The sequence below is a fragment of the Lingula anatina genome, chromosome 1 (assembly GCF_051362555.1).
Source record: "Lingula anatina isolate TDL-2025a chromosome 1, LinAna3.0, whole genome shotgun sequence".
Lineage (NCBI taxonomy): Eukaryota > Metazoa > Brachiopoda > Lingulata > Lingulida > Lingulidae > Lingula > Lingula anatina.
This window is the reverse complement of record NC_141767.1, coordinates 35,473,509-35,499,021: the sequence shown is the minus strand read 5'-3', so window position 1 is coordinate 35,499,021 and position 25,513 is coordinate 35,473,509. Positions and strand designations below refer to the sequence as shown.

General features: G+C 34.6%; 1 protein-coding gene across 9 annotated transcripts in view; it reads right to left on the bottom strand.

The window, feature by feature from the left end:
* The window catches only part of LOC106171987 (uncharacterized), a 68,018-nt gene that overhangs the window by 33,424 nt on the left and 9,081 nt on the right, over window positions 1–25,513 (bottom strand). For 4 of the 9 annotated variants that reach the window (XM_013552526.3, XM_013552548.2, XM_013552549.2 and 1 more), the window contains 9 exons: window positions 20,471–20,536; window positions 9,931–10,130; window positions 6,462–6,533; window positions 5,029–5,154; window positions 4,530–4,601; window positions 4,111–4,219; window positions 3,013–3,164; window positions 1,678–1,845; window positions 723–839 (listed from right to left, as the gene is read on the bottom strand). In XM_013552526.3, coding sequence (XP_013407980.2) covers window positions 723–839; window positions 1,678–1,845; window positions 3,013–3,164; window positions 4,111–4,219; window positions 4,530–4,601; window positions 5,029–5,154; window positions 6,462–6,533; window positions 9,931–10,083 — 969 coding nt within the window. In that variant the 5' untranslated portion in view covers window positions 10,084–10,130; window positions 20,471–20,536. Of the gene's footprint in view, window positions 1–722; window positions 840–1,677; window positions 1,846–3,012; window positions 3,165–4,110; window positions 4,220–4,529; window positions 4,602–5,028; window positions 5,155–6,461; window positions 6,534–9,930; window positions 10,131–19,229; window positions 19,678–20,470; window positions 20,537–22,330; window positions 22,350–25,513 lie in introns of those variants that run through there. The other 5 variants (XM_086999888.1, XM_013552539.3, XM_013552536.3 and 2 more) reach the window with 4 other exon arrangements.

The window sequence follows — 25,513 nt, the reverse complement described above, 5'->3', positions numbered from 1 at the left end:
GGATGAAGACCGTCTTCTGGGACTTCCAGGTCAGAATTTTAAGTTTACATTGACGGGCATCTAATTTTTCTGACAGAAGACAGTCAAATATAGAGGATGGATCAACAAAGATAATTTGGAAGACTGTCAGAAAATATCTCTGGATCCACCCCTGATATATATAGTCCCCAATGAGTAAAAAACAGTCAACATCAACTACAGCTAGTGTAGGTTGAAGCTGATAGGAAACCAGTGTGGTTCAGAAACTGCTGTGTGCAAGTCAGCTCCAACACTGGTTAGAGAAATGTGTAGGTGTAAATGTCAAGGTAACCCAACAGTTGGGCACGAGGATGATTTATGGTTATGTAATTTACTGACTTGCAGTAAGTGGTGCTAAATTATTACTTGGAGCATAAAAAACTTCTGCAGACATTATGTGGGCTTAAAGTAAGCAACATAAGAAGTGTTTTGAGTACAGGTTGGTCGGATGGTTGGCATTTTTTCTCTCCTTGTTTGCTCCTTAAGAGTCTGATGGTTTTATTCACTTTGTAACATATTAATTTTCAATATTTGCCTTCATAAAAAATTTGAGAAAAAATTGTTTTGATGATTTCAAAGATATAATCAACAATGAAACATATGATATAAGAGTCAACAGAAACATAATTTAGACAAAAAATAAAATAAGTAAAAAAAAATGCACTAGCATACTTTTAATAATTACATATTTATTATTTATCTACCTGGTTGTTGAGAGCACAGACATGCAGTGGTGTGTTGCCTCCACTATTCTTCATGTTCATCTCAGCTCCATAGAACAACAGGTGCTCCAGGTGCTGCACTCGGCCATAAAAGCAAGCCTGGGGAGATAAAAAAAAAGGTGAAAACAGTGAGCAAGGTGAAAGCAGGGGAAATGTTGGTAGAGACAAAACAAAATCAACATGTAAACTTCAAAAGAAGAAGGGTGGAGATAAGGACACTGGATATCATTTCCAATATGTATATCAGAATCAAAACCAACTGTAACATTCTCATTAACGGTGGAAAAATTAAATATACCAGGCTTGTACCCAGCAATTTCAAGGGGAGGGAGGGGTTTATTTACTGAAAAAGTGGACATAGATCAAATTTTTACCCTGAGGAAACCTTTTCCCAGCAAAAATGGTAGTTCAGTCGAACCCCCCGAAACCACCTAGCTATGGGCCTGGATAAGAAAGACTAAAAAACAGTGTTTTAGATCTGATATATCAAATTCAGATGCAATCTAGGGGACCAAACATAATTCTAAAGCTTGTAAGCCCACAAAAATCAATGCATTTCTAGACCAGTTCAATAACAATGTGATATAGTATATCTCAAATAAGTGAGGAGTAAAATCTATTCTTCTGTTTGCACACTCAATCTCATAATAGTATTTTGTGTATCATATCCCGTGATTTAACTTTCCGGGGATAAAATGTTAGACAAATAAAATGATAATCAATACCATGCACATGATAATTACTTTAAAATTTTACATTTCATTTCTTATTATAACTTTATCTTTTCAATCAACACTTTATAGTAACATTAACAAAATATTTTTCTGGGGAAAAAATTCTACCAGAAAGGCCCACCATCTTCTCACTAAAAAAGGCCATTCAGAGTAATAGGGCAAGAGGGTGGGGGGGTATTGGGGGGGGGGGGGGGGTAACATACCTGATGAACTTCTGTCCATCCTTTATCATCCTGTAGCCCCATGGTGGCATGGTCCCTGAGCAGAGTCTCCACACATACTGGGTTGATATCATGCATCACAGCATGGTACAGTGGGGTCAGACCATGGGCATCCTTGTAGTTGGCCGAGGCACCCAGTTCCAACATGACCTACATATATATATATATGCATTATAAGTTAATATGTATAATATTTGTATTCTTATTCTATTGTAAATTAAGATGCATTTTGGGTGGATTTTCGGACATAAACATAGTATGCTGGAACTTGAGCTTGGATAGAAGGGTAAGGAGGAAACATGCTATATTAACACAGATATTCTGTTCCATAAACATGATAGAAAATCAATGCAGAATATTTCCCGCTAAGTTCCTTGAGGAAGTAATTAGTGCTATAGAGTTATCTTAGTAATCCACACACACGGTATTATTATTTAATCTGAGATTTACAGGATGAGCTGCAGTTGATATCATTCACATGAAAATAACCTCACTTTGTATCTTGCTTTGTGATTGTTTTATAATGAAGTTTTGTATATCATCCACACACTTTCTACTACAATTACAGTATTGGCAAATGATAATTATATTTTAGTAGCCATTCATGAGACATGCATGAAATATTACTTCAAGGTTTTGCTTTTCCTTTAACCAAAAAGGTTCTCTTTAATAAAAATGTACCATATGTATTATGTATGTATTATGTATATAATGTATTACGCTCTATCAATTTCACATAATATCTCTCATGTCTAACAACAAAACTTTATTTCAGAATATATATCACTTGGTTCTCAAATCTAACTTGGCTCAGCTAGATAAGATTATTCTTATTTTCAATATACTTTTACGTGTCTCATAAAAAGGTATCATACTATAATGCACTTCTTATGTACATAATCAATTTTCCAGGATTATTATGTGACAGGTATCACCTCACATCTGCCAGAGACAGCTGTGCCACGAGCCACCAAGGAAATAATCAAAGTGTTACAAAGCATATCCCAGCCCTGCTTACTGTGCATATAGGAGGTTAAACAAGGTGACACTTTTCACATATCGTATCGTATCGTATCGTATTGTATCATATCATATCATATCATATTTTTACACTCAATTACATAATATTACATTATATTATATTATAACATACCAAACCATATCATAACAAATATGTCAAATACTTTTTTCTATTACCAAAGTATTCAAGTTCATTTATTCAGTATATTAGACCTACAGGCCAAGAGTACAACTAATAAGTAATATATACTTAAAAGTTGTACCTTTTGGTGCATTAAAATAAATTTCAGATGATACCTTAATTGCTTCCAAGTTTCCTTTTATAGAAGCCATGTGGAGGGGTGTGAGACTTCTCTTATTGCGAAAGTCAAGGTGAGCTCCACCATTAACCAGAGACAGGATCATGTCACGAGGCTTGGAAATGGACGTGGCCACGGTGAGAGGCGTTTCTGAAAGAAATTTTATTGGAATAAACTTATGAGCTCTTAATCTCTAATAATGTTTTTACAGAGCTAAGATAGATAAGAATGGCATGTATATTAAGTATTTTCGGATTGCACATACTGCCCAACATACGCTTTGTTAATATCAAATATGCATTTTATACATACAAACATTTTTTAAAATTTTTACAGAGGCAACACTTTGTTACAATTTAAAACAAGGAGATAAAACCTCTGCATTTTTTTTTTTTTTACGATACACCAATTAGTAGCGTAATGAAAGTCAATACCATATGTTTCACCAGTAATGTGTTTCTTTATTAATTAAAATTGCGTGACTGCTGATTACTCATGGAGTTATGATGCAAGACAATCCTGGTATTGAATAAGTTTAGGTAACAGCACCTGCATGGTGTTTTAAATATCAATAGTAATGGGTAAGTCATAAAACAATGTTGGGTTAAAGGATAATCTGGTCTAGATCCAATGATACCTTAATATTCATATAATGATTAAACACATGCTTTTGTGACTTTAAGGTAAGAGTGGGTGCTTAGGATAATTTATGTTCCTCTCTCTAATTATGAACACACACTCTCTCACACACACACACACACACTAATAATACAGATCTAATAGAGCTGATATTAATGGCGCTAGCTGATGATTTTTCCAGTCCATTCCAGTTTTTAAGACACAATGAATGTTTTGATAGACAGTCCATGAATAGTTACACTGTTTAGCCCAACTGGAGAAGGAATCAATAGTCCTTGAAAGTTGCATAGATAAGAAGAATACCTTTACAGTGGTTGTTAGGTATTTCATGGAAAAAGACCTGCTATATTCTCTGCATGATGTCATACACCCAATTTGCTATCTAACATGTAAAAGCACATGGATCTGTTACAAACAAACTACAGGATTGCTTCACTCAGTTTCACCGCACACATACCTCCAGATTCCGAGTCATAAAAATTGGGGTCCAGCCCCTTGAGAAGACATTTGTTCACTTTGTTCACATGTCCATGTTTCACATGATCCAGGAACTGCTTTAAGTTAGCCTGCACAAAAATTAATAAGTAAACAATTAAACATACAGGAAATATTTCAATAATCATTCAGTGCTACCACATTTCTATAAATATTCAAGCACTTTTTTTCTAAAAATTAACTTCACTGACCGCATGCTGCACAGATGTTGATAAAAATTTAATTTTGCTACAAATAACTTGTGATTAGTCTGTCAGTCTACTACTGTAAAACTTTTTTCTTGGCCTTTCAGAACATATTTAAGTATATAAGTAAATGTTCTTCAGAAAATTGCACAAGATAATTTTCACGACTAAAAAATGAATTCAAAGTTATGTCTACCTTTGTGTGGATCTTTTTGATCTTGGTGTAGTTTATTTGCATCAACTTGTACACTCTTCTCTTACATTTAAACTGAAAGAAAAAAAAAACACATTGGTAAAAATAGTGATTTATAAAACAAATTCAAATGAAATGTCTGAACACAAGTTCTATAACATAAATTTGAACTAAAAACTGCTTTTGTGGATAAGTGTATCATTTATATTGTTTCTTAATCTTTATTTCTTTAAGGATTAACATCATCTAAACTAACTGTAGAGAAAAACTCAGAACAGAGATGGGTAGATTTAGGGATCTTGTAGGTGGGCTTTGCTCTGAGAGGGGCTATAGGCAAAATTACTTACATGAACACATATATCAAATTTACCCAGTGGTATACAGCATTCTAGCATTAACCTCAAATATGATTTCCAGTCACTCGTTTCAGACAAACACCACCTGTATCAAAGTATAGCTCAAAGAACTATCTGCAACAGACATCAAAATATTTCCTTCCTACCTCTAAGAATCCTATTGGTCCAGGCAGAGGGTAGTCTCGCAGCAATCTTTCCTCATCCAAAAACTTTCCTGCCCGCCCATTCATGGGAGGGCAGTACAGGCCATAGTTCAACCCATCCTTCAAATCCTGTAAAGCAAACAAATAAAGACAGCTTTTAAACTGTGATTTAGACATTATAAACTACTATGTATATGCTAAGAAATGTACATGTCGTTTGTTTATACAAATGTATAGTGATTTGTGGAAATAACATCCATTTGAAATTTAGCTAAATTTGATTTGTCAAATGTACATGTATAGTTACTTAGAGCAACAAATAAACTTTTGTTGAACACAAATAATTTTAATTTTTAAAAATAGTCTCAATCTATAAATTCCTTTCATTGGATTTGAATAGCAGTTTCAAAATAGACTTAATTGTCACTATAAACCTCCGAGACTGAACCCCAAATCAAATGAACTTATAAGGCCTGCCATTATACTAACCACACTACTTAAATTGGCCAAATTAGAAATCTACTCAAGCTATTTGATTCTGTCTGTGCAAGAATCAATACAGAGTGTGAGAAGTTTCCATTAAAGAAATCTCAGGGCAATTGATTAGGCTGGCAGTGAAGCTGCATTTTTGACTACAGCACCAAAGACTACATTGCAAGTCAAGCCAACAACAGGGACAACAATACTCAGAGACAATTAACTGCAAACAGTGATTCATTATGAATTACCATTTATATTGTGTTAGTTTTTGTCTAATTCTGATTCTATTTCCAATTATCAGCTGTTTTCCAAGAGTAAGTCCATTATTTTGCCACTAATACGGTAATTTCTGATTAAAGACAAACAGAACTAATTTATAATTTTCTCCCCAACAGGGTTTTGTTCATAATGCTCAAAATTGTTGATACAATATTTTTTTTAAAAGTTAGCAGGCTTCATGCTAAATAGTTTTAAGATGATAAATCAAGAAAAGTTAAATATTGGAATGAGTGGGGCATTTGAAAATTTCAAATAATTACCATATAACACCCCCCCTGAGACCAACCTGTCATTTTTTAACTGATGACCCATTTTCAACTTGACTATGATACAGAAAATCTAAAGGGCAATATGTCTTCCATCATTAACCAAATGAGATGTCAAGCCTTAGAACTTTTAGAAAAGCCATCAGTCACCTCTCTTTGTATTATCTAAATTTTCCAGGTACAGCTCATCTTTCTTGTTTTAATTGAGCAGAAAAACAAACATCTTAAAATGACAAAAACAAATTTATCATCTCTGACCAAATTAACAAACTAACTGAATAAAACATGGGGACCATAAGCCAACAGCATTTCCAACTTTCCAGCCAAATTTGAAAAAAAAATTGTAAGACCAGATAAACTGCCATCAGCAATGGGCTAAGAATTCACAGGACAGAAATATTTGACATTTACCTTGCCCACTGTGGCCAAAACCCTTTGTTTTGCTGACCACACAGTTTCATCCAGCTGGAATTGCAGGCATTTCTGAAATAAGAGAATTAGTGCATCAATAATTAGATTTGTTGAGTCACTCTATAAATAAACACAATTTATTGGATAAAAGCTAACCCACTTCTGCAACAAGACAATAATTGCTTTATTAGTGACTTTTGTCACAATTAGGGTTAAATGTCATCAGAAAACAATGTAAGATATCAAACAACAGTAATTTAAAAAACTATAACAGATTGGTAAATTCTAGAATACACAAATAACCGCAAACCATTTTGTATTCTCTTTAAGAACACTATATAAAATGTGAAGCAAGACAAATAATGTGCTTCAAATTCTTTCATTTCTTAATAATAATCATTTCACAAATTAATTTAAAAAACAACAGAAATTTGAATGTCATAAGGATACATACTTAAATCTAAGATTAATCCTGAATGGTTATTATTGATTATGGAATGCCAACACCATCCAGTTCATCTCCAAGATAAATCAAGTTTTATAAACTGGGAAATAATTCATTGCCCAGTGAACACACTAATGAAATCAATACTTTTGCATCAGGAAATAGTCTCTTTTCAGTGGTTCCAAATACACATATCAATAGATGACTGTGTAAAATCATTAAATATCTTGAGAGTTTTTTTTTTTTTTTAGCTGTTGTTTTTCTTTCATTACTTTCATAATAAAACTGTCATGGGCTATCATTCGCTAATGAAAAATATTTTACTCTCAGGGGACCAACAGTTGTCACTTCAAACCAAGAAAATTGCCATAAAATAGTGTGTGTTATCTACCACTGATCCTGCCTGCCTGTCTGCTTCATAAATGTCTGAGTCATGGTTTTAATAACTTGGTAACGTTGAACCCACTATCATACTTTCCTCACACAATTAACCAAGCATGTATGACATAATTCACAAATGTGTGCATGCATGAGTTTGAAGTGTGCATGCACATGAATACTTTAAAGGTATGTGCATATGCAACAATGTATTTGTTTGGGTCTATAGGTATGTACGCCTTAGTCTGCACTTGTAAGACCATCTTATGTGCTTATGTTAACTAGTCCTTAGTGGGTAACCACATGTCAATACCCTGTATTATCTACCTAAAAAAAGCCTCGGAATCTCATTAACAACCATTAGCATTATGACATTAGTCCTCACGTAACAATGACATCTAAAATATTTATACATTTAAAGAGCGGAAGTGATGAGTCACTTTTACAGAAATCATGCTTTGGACCCCGACACTATTTTACCCAAATCATGAAAATGCTGTCATCCTTTGTAAATTGTGACCTCAAGACACAGCAAAAACTTCATAATAAAAACGGTTCAAGTTAGTGCAGACTTATTATTATAGTATTTTATTTTTTATATTTATCTTTCTTTTTAGTATATGTTTAATCAACCTCTAATCTCTTTTATATAATATATATTGCTATATAGCACTTAGGATCATTGTTACTTGAATCTTAAATGGAAAGAGGTGTCAAAAAGAGACATATTCTTTCAGCCATACTGAAAACCTTTGTCATTTAGCATGCTATATTTATATATTATATATAATCTGAATATTTTATTGTTGATAATTCTTTAGAAACCAGTTATATGGACCTCAAGGAGTGCTATTAATAAAAGACTTGTATTGTTGAATATCAAGATGATGTTTGATAAACATGTTTTGATCAAATCCTTATCTCATACTCATGGGTTGTTGTGCATGTGCATACGGTAACTCTCCAATCTATACGAACGATTTAAATTAATTATTTTTGGAAGAAAATCATTTTGTTCGTAAGGCTTGAAATTCAGTCTGCTAAAAATTGCCACGCGTTCGTATCCATTGAAATACGAATGGAATACGGCTGTACCGAAGTTATCTCCACTTACCTACATTGCTAAGTGTAAGCATTACTTTCAGATAAAATCACTGTGATCAGCTTTTAGCACAAACAAATTATTCTTGCGATGTTGCAATGAATTAAAACAAACTAAACAAAAGTCGGGAATTCAAGTTAAGAAACAATTTCTTCATACTAAAGAGGTACATTTCTCTCAAGACAAGACAACATCGTTTTTCCCTGTTATGTTTTACCAAGACAGGACAACATCGTTTTTCCCAACTTCTGTCAAAAACAGACAAGAATATTTGCATATCCAGTTGCATATTTTATTTAATGCGTGTTTACTTTTAATATGATTTCACATATAGAAAATTTGCAATATTAATAATGTCACCCCCCCCCCCCCCATTAGGCCTACATAAATTTCTTCCGCTAAAACAAAATACTTGAAACTCCTCACAGTAGATATCACTGACGTTAATAGAGATTAGAAGTCTATACTTGATATAAAAAATAACATCAGCTCAATTCACGTCTATTTATGAAAGTCTTTTACAGCATATTAATTTGCACGCAATCAATGTAAACTTAATTAGAAAAAATACAGAAAACTGCAGGCAAATTTGTATAAAGTCATACGGCACCTTTATTTTTCACAATCACCAATATCAGTAAGGTTTACCTAATAGTTGTTCATGAGACAAGGTCTTTAACAAGGAAAAACAAACAAACAAACAAAAAAAAAGCATGAACTTTATCACAACTCAAATTAGAAAAATAAATACAATACAAGACAGAACTCCTCTTAAAAATTTAATTTCCTAATGACTACCAAAAACAAAGAAAAACTCGATCATTGACTATGGATTTCTCATACTCTTCTGGTGGCGTGGGTTTCACGTTTATAGATTTTACTGGAAACCAGTTAGGGCCTATCGGTGAAACACCGATGGTGGATGTTGATGATCCAGTCGGCCGGCAGAAGTTAAGAAATGATAATAAACAGTAAGTAATTTATGTGTACTGATGCTTTCAATAATTTCTGAATAACAATAGGGTTTTAAAACTGGCCTGCAGCATTCAAAAACAGCACAAATACATGATAACAATCTCTCCTGTCAAGTGGCAGTTCCTTTGTTTGGAACGGTGGTCTGAAAACTCGCTTTGACGAATCATGGGGCGAGTTTCAATTGGGCACACTATCTTGCGTTCGGAAAATTTAAATTGTGCCCAAGGTGAGTTTAGCGATTGTTCGTACAGAACGGAGACAAAAAATTCAGATTCAGAGAAAAAACGTTTCGTTCGTAATTATTGCGGCGTTCGTATAGATTGGAGAATTACCGTATGTAGGAGTCATTTTGGAAAACATGCACAAAATGCACATGAGTGTGTTATAGTTTGTCAGATAAAAAATTGCAACATTCTGCTTTAAACACACACACACACACACACACACACACAAACACACACACACACATCTATTTGCTATCAAACCATTTTAGTTGCTCTTTGCTATTTCATGATGCACGAGACCTTACCTGTGCAAATTATGAGAACACAGTTCACTTTATGTCATACCTGTATTTTATGCTCTGGGAGTGAGATTCGTATGTACACAGTGCTGTTCACATTGTGTCCGGCATCAGTGTGGGACGTGAAGGCTGTCACATTGGATGTAGAGTCCACCAGAGAGTCCTCATGTTGACTGGCTGCTGCCTCACCATTCTCCATGCTGGCATCTTATGTCACCACTGAGAGACCCTGGGTTGTCATCTTTTCTAAAGAAAATGATGGAAAACTGAGTACAATACATTAAGCTGGATGTCAAGGGTGCTCAGGGCATTCAGAGCAGTATTTGGAAAAACTACAACAACACATGATTCAGGTCAATAATCATGCTTCTCGTTCTTCGAAAGAAATCAAACAGCATGCAAACGTCTGTCTTGCTTCTGAAAAATGAAATCAACTGAAATTCAAAGTGGGTGGGTTTTCTCCAACCAGTTTATTCTATATATCAGACTAATCTAAATCTCAGTTCTAAGAACTTGCTAGCACCTGTTATAACCTGTTATGCAATGGTTAATAATTCATCAGTCTACAAGTGCCTTCAACCTTCAAGTATGTTTATATATATTTTTTCTTGACATTTGTGCCTCACAGTAAAGTACTAGTAACAGCATACCGATTCATTTCCACCATATCTACAAAAAAAAAAACCCAACACATTTTACGATGCTATTCAAATATAGGACTGTCTAAATTATCTGCTTCAATTATTCAGCTCAGTAAGACTAAATAAAAAGCCTAAGGTTGAAATTTTCTTGCGCAAAAATGCACGCCATTATGCCGCTACAATGAGTACTCACTTCGCGCCAGCTTTCATTATGCCTTCAAGTTGTCTCCAAGCAACAAGCATGCAACTCCAGAAGCACCGCTGGAGGTGCCTTTCCACTGCTGTTCAAAATCTCAAAGTCCTCTCATTTAAAATAGGGTTCACTCACATTTAGGACAACCTGTGATACTTGGAATTAAAACTGGCAGGGGAAATGTAAGTGCTTATTTTGACAAAAAAAAAACACTTAAAAGCAAATGCCAGTCAGTTGAAGTCACTGCTCAACGCCATTCAAAGTATCGAGTACCTTTCTCTCTTACAATTTCTTCTAATCTAGAACAGGGAAAAATCCAATCAGAATGAAGAGACTTCCTAAAATCAATACTCCAAATATCCATTACCCATATGAACAAAATCCCAATAATATCAGCACATTCATTCTAATACCAGATACTTAGGTGAGACAATACCACATCAAGGGGGAATTAATACCCCATTGTTTCCATCCTTCTAAATATGCTGGTAAACCATCAGATACATCAATATTGTAAATGACAGTGACACTCCAGATACAGTCTTCCACACATATGGATTATTCTTCTTTCAATGTCACATGGCACACAATAAGAAATGTCGATGACAGTAGTAAGTTTTCAGTTTGCACTGCTTGTCATAAACCCTTTTACATTTCAGACTTATACACAGTCTTTCCCTTCTGGCCAGTTATTCAAATCACACATGACCATGATATACTTGTCTTGCTCTTCTTTGTGTACTTTAAGTTTGCTTAAAAATCAGCAATCATAACTTGCAACTGTTTACCGCACATTTCCCTTGAATATTCCACATTTGGGTGGATATCAACAGTCAAAGAGCAGAGAACTTTAAACTGTAGTTCTTTGCCACTCCTTTTTTCGAGTTGACACACGTTCCAGTTGAAGAGTGTGACAGCAATTCTACCCTTTTCTTTTTTTGAAAATTATGAATTATGTGTCGGTCTCCACATGAAAGAATGGCAGCTACTGCAGTGCCTCCACTCCTTTTTTCTTGAAGATACGACAAGTTTTGGCCTAACCAGGAGAGAGTCACCCTGACTGTTCAGCCAACGAGCTGTGCATAGAAATTGTAGTTTTACGTATGTAATCAGCTGTTCTCTCCAATATGCAAACAGTCGTCCATGTTTTTTGTTCAGAAATCAGACTGATCTCCAAGCCATACACTACAGCATGGCAACATCTGGAAATATGTTGGCAACACCCAATCATGCACATTTAGTACTGTAAGCTAAAAATTATTGACCAATCCCTGACTTTTTATCTCTATAAAAAAAGCCATTTGAAATGGTCTTACAGTAAGTGAGACAAAACAGTGAGCTAATATTATGGTACAGCTAAACAAATTGCTTGCTTGCCTGCCACTAATGATTTCCTTCATGAAAAATCCATGAAATAAAAAATTCTTCATATTGGTTTAGAGTACAAATTTACACCAATATCAATATACATGTGTGACATGTAACATTCTGTTATGGTATCTACAGTCTTCAATATGTTTTATCTGCTGCAACACACAGTCAAATTTCCATTTACAATAATCAACCCGCATGAGCAAACTGAACACAGAAAATTATTCAGCTGTTAAAACTGTATATTTCACCAGACTGTGAATTCCAAACCATTATGCTCGCTGTGGCAGCTTAAATGAAATGCAACAAATTTAACAATTCCCATCATGATTTAAGAATGTTTTATTATATTTTGTCATCAAATAGAAACTGTAAGCTGTTTGACTAAATTTAGATTACAATGACCAAATAATTAATCGCATCTTTTCCTGGGCTTAGGATAAATTGCTGTCAAACAGTTGAAAAAAGTTCAATAAATCAGATTCAACTAAAAAGAGTGATATCTTACTCACATTCTTTAAAATATTTATTTTCTTTAACCAAAATAAATTATCCCTAACATTTGAAACAACTCTTTTATGCAAATCTTCCAAAGCGCACAAATCAACTAACATGCAAACTATGGATGGCTATCTGTGATGCACTGATAAACGGTCATCCATTAATAAACCTTCGTCTTTCTATGACACAAAACAATGGTCTTTCTTTCTTTCTACATAAACACCCGTATACAACAAATCCTTAATCTACAAACATCCTTTTCTTACCTCAGTTATCCAACTCTTCTTTTTAATAAGTAAAAATCTTTTTGTCTAAAAGTAATCCTTATTAATTATTCCTTTCGAAGCATCTCATTCAAAATAAACAGATGTCTTGCCTATGTTAGATACGAAATAGGACTATAAATGTCACCGGAACACATGCCCTTACTCTACGACGTAATTAAAGGACAGTAAAAAGTTACTATTGATCCTGCAGCTAGCTGACAATTATGCACAATCTGACCACTTGAGTCATCAGTGCCTCTGTGTTCTAATTTATGTTCATCTCCATGTGAATAGGAATAACCTGATTCATTGAATATCTGTGGCATTGTTTTACGCACGAGTCCTCACTTTGGTTTTACAAAGAATTCTGATACTATTCAGTCATCTTTTTCCATACGTCAAATTCAAATCGAAAGTATACAGTTTTCAGTGAGACTTATGACAAATCATTTTAATAAACAAGATAGGTACATTTCCTTGTTGCCTTTACCATTAATCCTTGGTCGAAATTTGCAGTAAATTCAACATATCTTTACTTTATCGTATATAATAAATCCTTATCAAAATGTGAAAAGTTACACAAGTAACATCAAAATAGACTTACCTTTCATGACCAAATGAATCAAGTTTTGTTGTGAAATTGAACCATGACATTATCCCTGTGTTAAAGAGTAATAAAAATCTCCTTTAACTGACTAATAAAAGCTCCACATTAACATAACATTGACATGACACAATTCAGGCACAATGATAATAGTTTAATCAGGGCAAGGGGCAAGAGCAGCCTAAATACTTGTATCGGTCTCCACTGTCACTTAAGAGACAAGATATATACTGGGATGATAAATAAAGTGGGGACAAAAGTCAAAATGCCTATGGTTTAAACGTGAGTATATTAGAAAATCAGTGCCAAAAGATTTGCAGCCCAACAGATAGGGAGTAGGAAGGAGGGGAATTCCAACCCAAACCCCAAAAGAACAGGCTCATATCACACTCACTAAAAGAATACCTCACTGTTCATCTTATCAACTTTGTCAAAAGCCCCATGTGCTCAATGCATTAAGATCAATACTTCTCCAATACAGAATCCTGGCTCACCACTTATCAGTATTTTACCTTTATCATAGAATGGATTAATTTTATACTTTATATTCGTTTCTTAGAGGTGAGTTCCATGAATAACAAAGATCATAAAACCCATCTTATTATGAAGGTGTTCCCATATACATTGTAGAAATGTCAAAATTTACATATGACTCTGAATTTCAACATGCAATACAATACTTTAATTAAACATTCAACTGTCTATTGTAAAAACTTACTGTTGCTGTATCATATCAGCAGAATAATTTTTCAACTAGAGCTTTAACAAGTAAAATTATTTTTTAAAAAACTGCATTGATTCAGTCTGTCCCTATTGATTCACACTCAATAACATAAACTTAATTATTTAACCTTGTTAGGTTTGAGAGATGCTGTCCTTCAAAATCTTGTACCTCACTCAAACTGCACTCAAACTACTCTGTACAACATGTACTTTAGGTTCATCTCTAGGCTGAGAGATGAAGTCAATTCCATACATAAATTCTCAGTGGACAGTAGAGAGAAGTGTATAGAAATAGCCAGAGACATTATCTGTGAATATCTAGTGGAAAATCAATCTGTGGCCCTGGTAGGGGGTACACTCAAATGAAGGTTTAAAAGACTGATGTAAAAATCAGGTAATGCCAGTCCTTAGCAACCACAATTTAATCTGACGTGAGTAAAAGTCACAATTTAATGCTGGGGAGAAAATTGTGCTCAGATAGAATGAAGCAACATTCAATTCAAACATGAGATCATATAGTTGTTGAAGGTGGGGTAAGGAGAGATTGAACTCATGACCATTAACACCACTGTTACTTAGTCAATCATATCAAAAAAAATCTGAAGCATTAAATGTTCCTGAGTAAGGTGATCCAGAATGGCAGATGAAATATCAGTCTTTGCACCCGTTTCTAAGATAACCACCTGCAAATTGGATAAAAAGTACTAAGCAGGCTTACCCCCATTAGCACATCTCTGTCCACTAATCCATAGAGCTTCAGTTCAGAATCTTATCCCATGGTTGTTTTGTTGATAGATCAGGCAAAAGTCTTAACAAGAGATAACATTTTGACATACAACTCCTAGGACACATGGATGAAAGTTATGTGTTATGTGATATGCTTCCAAGGATGGCTTTGACAAGATAATAATGAACTCCTTCACAACTATTTGTTAAAAGAATCCAGGAAATGTATCACATAACATATTGCTTTCATTTAACTGTAGATAATTTGACTACATCAGAATGTATTTCTTTCAAAAATGTCAATCAACCAACACTAAGTATGTTTTTGAATGCATCAAAGTTCTATAAAACAGTATCAGTAAAATTAAATTATCTTATTCATGAAAATATTTTTAGATGTCGATAATGTGTTCCTATTCTAATGAAACCATATCCCTTTATCTGTGTAAAAATCTTTGTGTCATTGTAGGATGTAAAAATCACATTTAAACAATTCTGCTGCTATTTTTAATAACTAAAAGGGGCCACCTCAAAATTAAGTACAAAACCATCCGTATCAATGCTGGTGGTGCTGTGCGTGTGTGTGAGTGTGAGTGTGTGCATGTTAAATCATTTTTACTACCAAAAATGAAATCCTTGCATTTTAACACATATTAACACATTTCAGGTAACTTTTTATTTCAGGGTACAGCACACAATGGGTACATTTCAACACTATTCCATGTGTATGTCAATACAGAAATATTTGACTTGTGGCATCAAATAGTTATCTTGTGACTTTACAAGAAATAACTCACCTGTAGCTATCAAAATAATCTTACCAGTAATGCAATCAAAATAACTCCAGTTGTATTTACTTGCCAAAATATAAATAATAAAAAGTCACTGCCCAGGAGTTAAATTTCTAAGATCATGTTGCTATAATATAAAGTTTTTATTGTTTGGTTACCCTATGATCTTATTCTGAACAAGCTGCCATGAAAAGAAATAAAACAGAAACTGAGTCTTGAAATCAGAAAGAAAACCCGAGGGCTTTCTCATTGTGTGATGTTTCTGTTACAGGGTGCATGTCATATTCTGGAAAACATCTTGAAATTGTTGAATCAAATGTTTGTTTGCAGTGTGAAAAGAAACAAAAACTTTATTCTGACATAACAATCTGCACTGATTTGATTAAATACACGTTAATACGTGTTCAAGTCAAAAAGTCATGCACTCATTCCAGTGCGTTTCCAATCAGCACTGTTGTTATTGGTGATATAATGTGCTGTGCTTAGGTAATGAAAATGTGGGGAATCTCTCTATGTAAACTATATTATCTTACTGCTGATTAAAAATAGCTGTCAGCAGTATATGCTATTCAACCCAGCATACTGCTGCAATCCATATTACCTGACAAGAACCACTCTTGGCTTCACTGAAAGAAATCTGATTATCGTAATGCAGTTGTTTCAATACCAGCTCATTGGGGAAATTAAATTTCAAACAACAAAAGGCAATTTAGATAAAATCACACATAACACCTGATAGGCAAAATTGGTTTCTCTGTTATCTGGGTTTTCTGTAAAATGATCAGACACTTGAATGTTTTCTAAAATCAAAGCAGATCGCAGGTTTTTAAAGGGACCAAGTACAGGATTTTGTTTGGTAGAAATAAGACCAGCAATTGACAGCAACCAGCCTGAAAGTGAACTTTCACATATCCCTCATCTTTAAACCAATCATTCAACCATAACTTCAAGTTTTGGCAGGCTGATACCAAGGCTTGTTGCACCAGTCACATTTCACTGTACAGTTTCCATTAATTTCCATTCCAACTAACACATCTGTGAAATCATGCTGAAAGACAGGAGGAAATGTGTATTGAGATATACAACCAAACAACTGAACAGCACAGTAAATTCTATATATTGTTCACCTTGCAGACAGTAAACATAAGTCAGTAGGTCACAGCACCTGTCATACACCATTACAGACTAATATCTTTTGTTATCCCCTGTAGGTAAAGAACTACTGGCCACAATAGTGGCAGTAAAGTGGCTAGTTTGTTTGCACAAGCTAAACACACTGACCAGCCAGCATGGAGGCCTCCAGAAAAAAAATAACCAAAGACCTGCCATTCAAATCTCTCAGGTGTGACAAGAGCTCAGACTTCCTAATCTGAGGGGCATTCATTACCAACAGCTATCTGAAGTAAGAAGAGTGTCTGCATGGGTCCACACCAAGTGTCTGGCTCGCTTCTGCCTCTACCCTTCAGCTGTATTTTTTAAAAGATGTAATATGTACTGCAAATGATGTATCAGGAAACCCTGAGGATAAGAACAACTGGAATCTTGTGCACTGGCAATGGTGCATTTCCAGTAGTGAGAGCTAACTTCAGTGCCATATCATTTTTACTAGACCAAATGATTTTCATTTTTTTTACCAAAAACTGCCATCCCCTGTCAATAACTTTCATCTCCTCTTACCTTTCCTGAAAACCCACACATGTTGCTGATTGTATCTATAAACAACAGGGAATATTGCATTCTTCCAAATGGAGTCCTTAATCTTACACAAACCAATCTATAAATGTAACTTAAGACTCCCTTTTGTGAACAAATTGAGCTGTCTTTGACAGGAATTCTTGATATCATTTTTCATTTAAAGAAATTAAACAGCCATTTTGTAATATTTTCAGTATTAAAGATTGAATGCTTCAAACTGGTCATTAAAAAGGTTCAGTATAAAAAATATGACAGAAGAGAAAAACAAAGCACGTGCTGTATTGCCTCTGTCTGACAAAAACAAAATGATCTCTGAAGACATTGTACCATTCATGTATAAAAACTTACAGGTATCTGTTTAACCTACTTCCTTGGTAAAGTTCAACCATCTGCCCATACCCACAGGCTAAATTTAGCCAACATGCCAAAAAACTCCACTTCCCAGCTGTGAACACATCTTCAAGGAGAAATACTCCCCTGACTGACAGCCAGGTCAGTTTTCTCCAGAAAATATGAATGTTACACAGTTATACCTCACAAGTCAATATGATCGCCAATTGTGACACCATTTGAGCCATCATGCGAGGCATTAGAGGGGCTTGGGACACCCTCTGATATCCGGGGCCCACTATAATACTTTATTCCTCTTCAAAATAAGTATAAAATTAAGTGAAAAGATACATTTTTTGCTATGTTTGATAATTACGTCATGGACATGGTGGCAATAGGGAGTCACCCAGACAACCCGTTATAAGTAGGTATGTATGGAGCACGGTTGGAAATGACGTAATTATTAAAGGTGGCTGGAATATAGCGTCGCTAAGGGCTAGAAAAGAATAAAACAGCCCACTATAATACTATACAGAATCACACTGTGAGCTTTCAACATTTTTGTAACAGACTACTGGAAAACCCTGTGGTCAGAGTGGGCTTGGGGTGGGTGGGGACAAGGACAGGTTGTGTAATTTGTTAATCTGTCACTGATCAATAGTGACTTCAGTTAAATGAGTTTTTTTTTTTTTTTGGTTATATCCTTTAGCAAAAACTTATATAGTAATAACTTAATTATTTGGTCTTTTTAGGAACACACCTTTCAGTGTTATGTTCTTCTGCAAAATCAAAATGCTACTATCTACATGTATGTGTCCTAATGAAATAAAGGTGATCACTAGATCTCAAACATCACTTCCTTATTCGAGTAAGTACATATATATATTTTCCCTTGTGATCTAATATCATTAACTTTCCTTTCACTGTGTAAATCTGAAAGATATCTGGTGAAAAAAATGCATCTACCTGCTCTAAATAACATGACTGTGTACAAATATGCAGCTTAAGCTTATGTCACGGGCCATGAAAAGTAAATGCACATAACATGGGAGAAAATCTATCAATTGCAAGCAACAGTAAACATATTTTGTAAGCTCACATGGAAGAGTTGCTTCAAATTATGTTTCGTTTACTTAATCAATCTGAGCTGCCCATGTTACCAAGTAAAATGCAATGACTGTAGAGGCAATCAATGTTTTTATCTCTTGAATCAAGGAAGCGTATAACATAGGGCAGGATTTGTGTATTTTTCACAAGAGAAAATTGGATATGCTCAATTGTTTAGACTTTTTTATCTTTTGGCTCCATTTGCTAACCTAAATGAAGAAACGTGTACTGGTGGTAAAAAAAAAACTTTTGTGCCAGGATATATTTTCCTTTTTTCACATTTAAGACATGAAAAACAACTTATTTTCAAATAACTTATTAAATGCATCAGCCATCAGCTAACATAACAGGAAAAAGAGAACCTACTAAATATATGATACGTTAAATGTCATCTTACCTCTAGAGCCCAAATGATAGTCCCAGCAAAACTTTCACTTTTTACTTATTCACTCGATCTAGTAATTTTCCATTGGCATAACTTCCCAACAAATGAGTTCCATTCAGTAACTCCACTTCCCTGTCATTTGTCAACAAGTCTGATGAATCTGCTCAAATCCAGACTCAGATCAATGATAAATCCTTCTGTATTCTTACATCCCAGGCATTAATCATGGATTTTACTCTGCAGTCTACAATGCCTTCCTTTCAAAATGTTTCTGATGATTACCTCTCTTTAAACTGCTTAAAACCCAACTTTTCCTGGTGTTCAGTTGCACAAAATCAGCTCACATTGATCCAGGAACACGTTAAATGATCAATCCCCTAGCTCAACTCTCTCCTAATCAAAAACCCTAATAATCTTTGGCTGCGTTTTGTGTTTTGCCAACACTGATATCACATGAGTCGTGCACTTCATTATCTCTATGACCCCCCTCAAGAGAATACTGTACTAAACACTGGCTGTAGGTTTCCTGTTAAACAAAAAGACCAGTGATTATCTATAGATGTACCCCAAATGTTATCTGTACCTGTGCCTCAATAAGTAGTTTGTGAAGTAGTCTAAACAATGGCATTTATCCATCTTCACTGATAATAGAATTCATAAAGTTCCTTTTCCTGTCTGCATGGAATGGGTTGGAACGACTAGCTTGGAATGAAGTGTACCTCATAATTAAGTTGTTATGATGTTATATTTAGTTTATGAATCAGACAACTACACAATCAAGGTAGTGTTAACTGAAGGCTATATATGAAATAATTTGTTCTTGTTTTTGTTTTGTTTTGGTAATTTTAATTTTTGACAAAATTTTAGAGAAAATATTATGTGAAGATATTTGTGCAGACTAAAACTTTACTGATGTTATTATCTATGATGGGATTTTGTATCATCTTCTAGCAGATACAGAGACTGTGGCTTCCCAGTCTGCTGCATTGTGGTTTCAAATGAATTAATTAAACATACAAGGATATGACTCATCTAATAAATGACACTCAATTTTTACATACAGTAAATAGATCAAGTCAGTATACTTTAAGTCTCATCTATATCATTATAAAATAAATTATAAACATAGAAATTTAAAATAAGTGCAATGCTTATTGTAATGGTTTAGTTTAGAATTGTACGTACATAATCTTATCATTTTAAAGAAATTTTGCATATTTCTCTGAACTACATTGCATACATTGTAGACATACCTCATTCCTTGTTGGACACTTCTTCTAACTATTCTTCACCCCAATTTGCTTTTTATGGACTACCACCTAAAATAAATAAAAGCAATATAAGTTTGAGTTATCTTAACTTTCAGCATGGTCATTGCTACAAAATGCTCTTTAGCCTCTCAAAAATAAACAGTGACACACTCTATCATACATGTATCTATGATGATGCAAGAAAGAAATTAAATAATATAAATCCTAGAAAAAAAATACTTCAATAAATTATTCAAATGTTAAGAAACAACTCCAACAGCTGTGACACTGCAACACCTTAATATTTCATTTCTTATCCCTATTTACTTACCCCTATTCCAGTTATTGTCATTCAGTTATTTTCACTTAAATAACTACCTTCTAAATGCTCATTATATTATCTTAATTACACTGCTGGTTTTAAATAAATGATATACACATGTAGGCAATTGTTTCCATGGCCACTTACTCCTAGGTAATTAGTGCAATATCACATTTACACAACACCAAATTGTGAAAAATCCCTCACGCAAAATCCCTCCCTGGTTTGCACTCATTTCAAATCAGGTTTGCATACAAGATGTCCCTGCTTTAGTCTGTATAAATGTAAAGAGTCAGCTGACGTAATGCAATCAACTTCTTGTTTATTTCTTTGGCTTCTTCAGACAACAAACAAGACTCACTAGCACTGATACTGGAGCATTTCTGCTGCAGTCCACATGGCCAGTGTAAACAGTCCTTTTGAGTTTTTTCTACCTATACAAAGGGCATGTATATTAGACTCAAACCCCATACCAACACTGGATTTTTATTGCTTATTAAGAACAAAAGAAAAACTGCTTAACCACATTAACACCCACATAAATATCAGAGTTGCCTAGCACCGAAGGCAACTTCTCAGAAACCATCTACAGTGCTAGTGCTTCATGTACCCATAAAAAGAGCAGCACTGGAAATACACTGTGATGTGTTGCACTTTGTAAAACTGCACTGGCATACAGTATTTTTGCCACTAACAACAGATAATCATTTTTAACTATACACTGTTTCATGTAGAACTATAAATCTTGATACATGGAACTGATGCGATGAATAAAATATATGCTGCATGAACTGCCAAGTGTCAGTATAGAGACGGATAAAAAATTGCCAAAATAAACATCGCTGACATAACCAAATAAAAAAAAAAACATATTGATATGCAGTTTACAAAATCTAGAGAAATGTTTGTATTTGTAAGTCTAAAATAACATCAATATTGTCCAAACTACATTATAAATGAATCTGAATACAAAAGCGTTGCTAAATGACTGCCAAAATATCTGGTATTTCAATTATATTAAAAAATCTTATTAACTGCAAATAATGTATATATACTTATAACACTGCCAAAAACAGACAAGGAAGGATTACTCAGCAGACTTCTATTGTTTTAAAGAACATCCTCCTAGCAACATGTGACTACAAACTTGGACAAGCTATGTTATAAATGAAAAAAACTTTATATGTTGGGTTACAAATGGCAATATGCCAGCAGCTTATTGCAAGGTTTAGCAAAGTGGACTTCTGGGTTTAAAAGGTTAATTTTGAAAAAAAAAATTAATAATCAAAAGTCATACAAGAAGTTACAAAATAATTCACTGATTTAAGCAAGCTGTTTCAAAGAGTTTAAATTATTTCAATCCATGCGAAGTTTTCCACCAATACATAGCAAGAATTCATTTAAGAATGAAAATTCCTACACAGATTTCTTATTATTATAAAATAAAAGATGCACTACTAGGAATCAATTGTTTTTAAAGTAAACATGCAGGATTAACCTATTAAGACATAGATAACTATCCATGTCTTCAAACAACTCACCTGACAATATAAATGGTGGTGTGAACACCTTCCTAGCGGGAATGTTTGCAAAAATGTAACATTTACAATCTCCTATCCCACTGTCTGATACCAGCATCTCAAAATATCTCGTCTACCGAGAATACCAGCCTAAATATGTATACATACAGACAGATCGACTCATCATTAACATTTCATATTCTAGGTCAAAATCATATTCTTTCATCAGTCTCTCATGTAAACTTAACAGACACTCATTCATCATAATTACCATGAATGCAGCACTTTCTTCATATTTCTTGTTACTTTGACAGAAGGATATTGCCATTCAACTCAAAGATATACTAGCGTACCTCATATCATCATTTTTCATCATCCCAAACAGCTTCCATTCTGTCATATGAATAAAATGCCCAGGCACAAGTTCAATCATGCATCATTTTCACAAAGATCCTAATACTGCCAACTGTCAATGGACCAGCCTATCACAAACAGCATCTCATCATGAATGTCTTATATTCTACAGCAAAACAATCTGTCATATTCAACAAAATAACGAATCGGAGGCCTTGGCACATGTTTAACAATGCAATTCATTCATACATCAGTGTTCCTAGCAAAAAAGTATGTATACAACCTTACATATTCCTTCTCATTTAAATTGGCAACATATCAGCCGTCTTGCCTCTGACAAGATAGAGTCAATACAGTCTATACTGTAGAACAGAATGTGATGATAACAAACATTCCAAATTCTGGGCCAAAAACTCTCTCCTCATTATGAATCACATGGATAAGACCACCAGGTACATCATAACATGTACATGTAAACATAACTCCCATTCATCTTTATTTCTTACCTGGCTTCTTCCGTTTACCTTGCACATCTATGTACATCTGAACTGGAAAACTCCCTATTACCTGGGTGTGTGCACTCACCTCTCATCTAATACCGGTAAGTCCTACTGAGCACTAAATACTTCTAAACATATACCTGTACTATGAAGACACAGCATTAATAGTCAAAGTTTCTCATAGAGACAATTCGGCCAACATGTATTCAGCCATACACAAGCACGCATGCACGAGCAATGTCCATGCACAAGCATACACATATTTCAACCCAGAGCCTTCAGTCCACCTGTAGATCTATGCCTAAAAGCCAAGCATCCACCTGTTCTCAGAATAGTTTATCACCAAATATCTGATCCAGACCAATGCTTTGGTCAATGCATGGGTCATTCAGTGGTCAACATTCACCGACCACTGACAATTTTAAGATTCCAAAAAAGTCCAAGTGTTAACTTAAATGTTCAGTAAGGGACTATGTAGCCCACTATAGTAAACTGCAGAGACATTTACATACATTCTGCTCCCCCCCTTTTTTTGTTTTTGGTCTATTTGTCTAGTTTATCCATCTCTGACCAAACATGTCCACCAATAAATAAGACTCGCACCAATTTGCCCACCTATAGTATTTTACATACTCCATTCCCTTTCATCTAAATTCTTTGTCTTAAGCAGTGTTTCCATCCTTGTTGGGCCAACCTCATTTTCTTTATCATTTGTTCACAAAAGTAGGAAATTCATATCCGAAGCTGTCCTGTCTGCTACCATTAAAGCATGGACCTCAGTCACAGCTGTTAAATCAATGCCTTCCTTTAATGAGCAACTCATAAATAGAAGGCCTGACGCATCAGATAGGAGGTACTAAGTTTGATAGTTCCAACTCGACTAGAAATACAATATTTGTGTGTGTTCACAACAGTTTCTTACAGAACAAATCAGATTTGTACAATACCATGTCCCACTTCAGTGTAACCCAGCAGGTTCTTTTTTTTTTTTTTTTTTTTTGGCAACGATTGGGATAACTTGTAAGTAACTCACCTTGTCCACTATTATGGTCACAAATCAAATGGGCATACTGCAAAGTAAAGCCACTTGAGTTTTTTCAATAATCCTTTTATCTTTAAATAAACCAAGAGGCTTTGTTTTGCTGCCATGGTACATGATCACTGCTGCTTTTCAGTGCAGGAAGCATGCATTCCTGCTTTTTCAAAACAATTAATCTAATTAGGACTAATACAATTACCTAAACCTACCCAGCATTGTGAGCAATATTATCTTCAATGGCTTAACTGGTGCTAATAATTCCAAGAAATGCAAACACCTGGCAGTTCACAAGGGCTCTGACATCTTACATGGCAGCAACATAATAAACACTCTTTTCCGTCTGAATTCAGTTCTATACTTTAGCCCACGGAAATAAAGTCCAAATGGGTTCTAGGTATCTAAAACATATTTCTCTATGTCTTCTTTTTCTTCTTAGCTCAAATGACGTTTTCTGACGTCATGGGCAACTTTGGTAATTCACTTAAGTGGCCATTATTTCAACTTTATACAAGAGAAATGTCAGAGACATCAGCTGAACATTCTCTAAAACAGCCTTACATTTTACCATCAGTTTCAGAGTATTGATAGTAACTGACCTCTACCAAGCAAACAATCACCAATCACTGTACTTACCCTTCCAGCTGTCTGGAAACAGCATAGATGTACTAATAAAATATATGAGTTTTCACAAACCGTTGAAACTTGGGGTACTCCAAACAGAACTTACCTAACATGTACAGCCTTAGACCCAGTTAGGTCAACTAATTCTGTGACCTGAAAAACCAAATCAAACAGCCAAATCCAATCTCCCTGTAATAGATAATTCACTATCAACCCAAAATGGGTTTAACCTATTGACACAGAGCTCTCATTAACCCCCAATATTGAACCACCAGTAATTCCTAAAATGCTATCTGATTATGTTACGTCACTAAACAAAGTATTGATGAATGCTCTGGGCTACATGTACAGGCATAACCAGACCTTCTAAATACATTTACATCCAAATAGCCCCACTCAAGTGCAGAAAAATATTATTCCTGCAATGAGGTCATAGTATAGTATGTCAGATGGGCTGTTCTTTTCTAATCTCTTGAGATCTTCTCTCATAAGACCACCATAAAATGGGCAACAGCAAATGATCAATTTGAACTGCATGTACTTCTGGACATAATATGGGAAATCAATCTGACCTTGACAACAATATAGTGGCAATAAAGGGAGATGCTTCAGGCATGTACAAGCAGTTTTAATATCATTTATGTCCAAGGTCACTGACTTATCAATATCTGCTTACTTTTCTCAATGTAC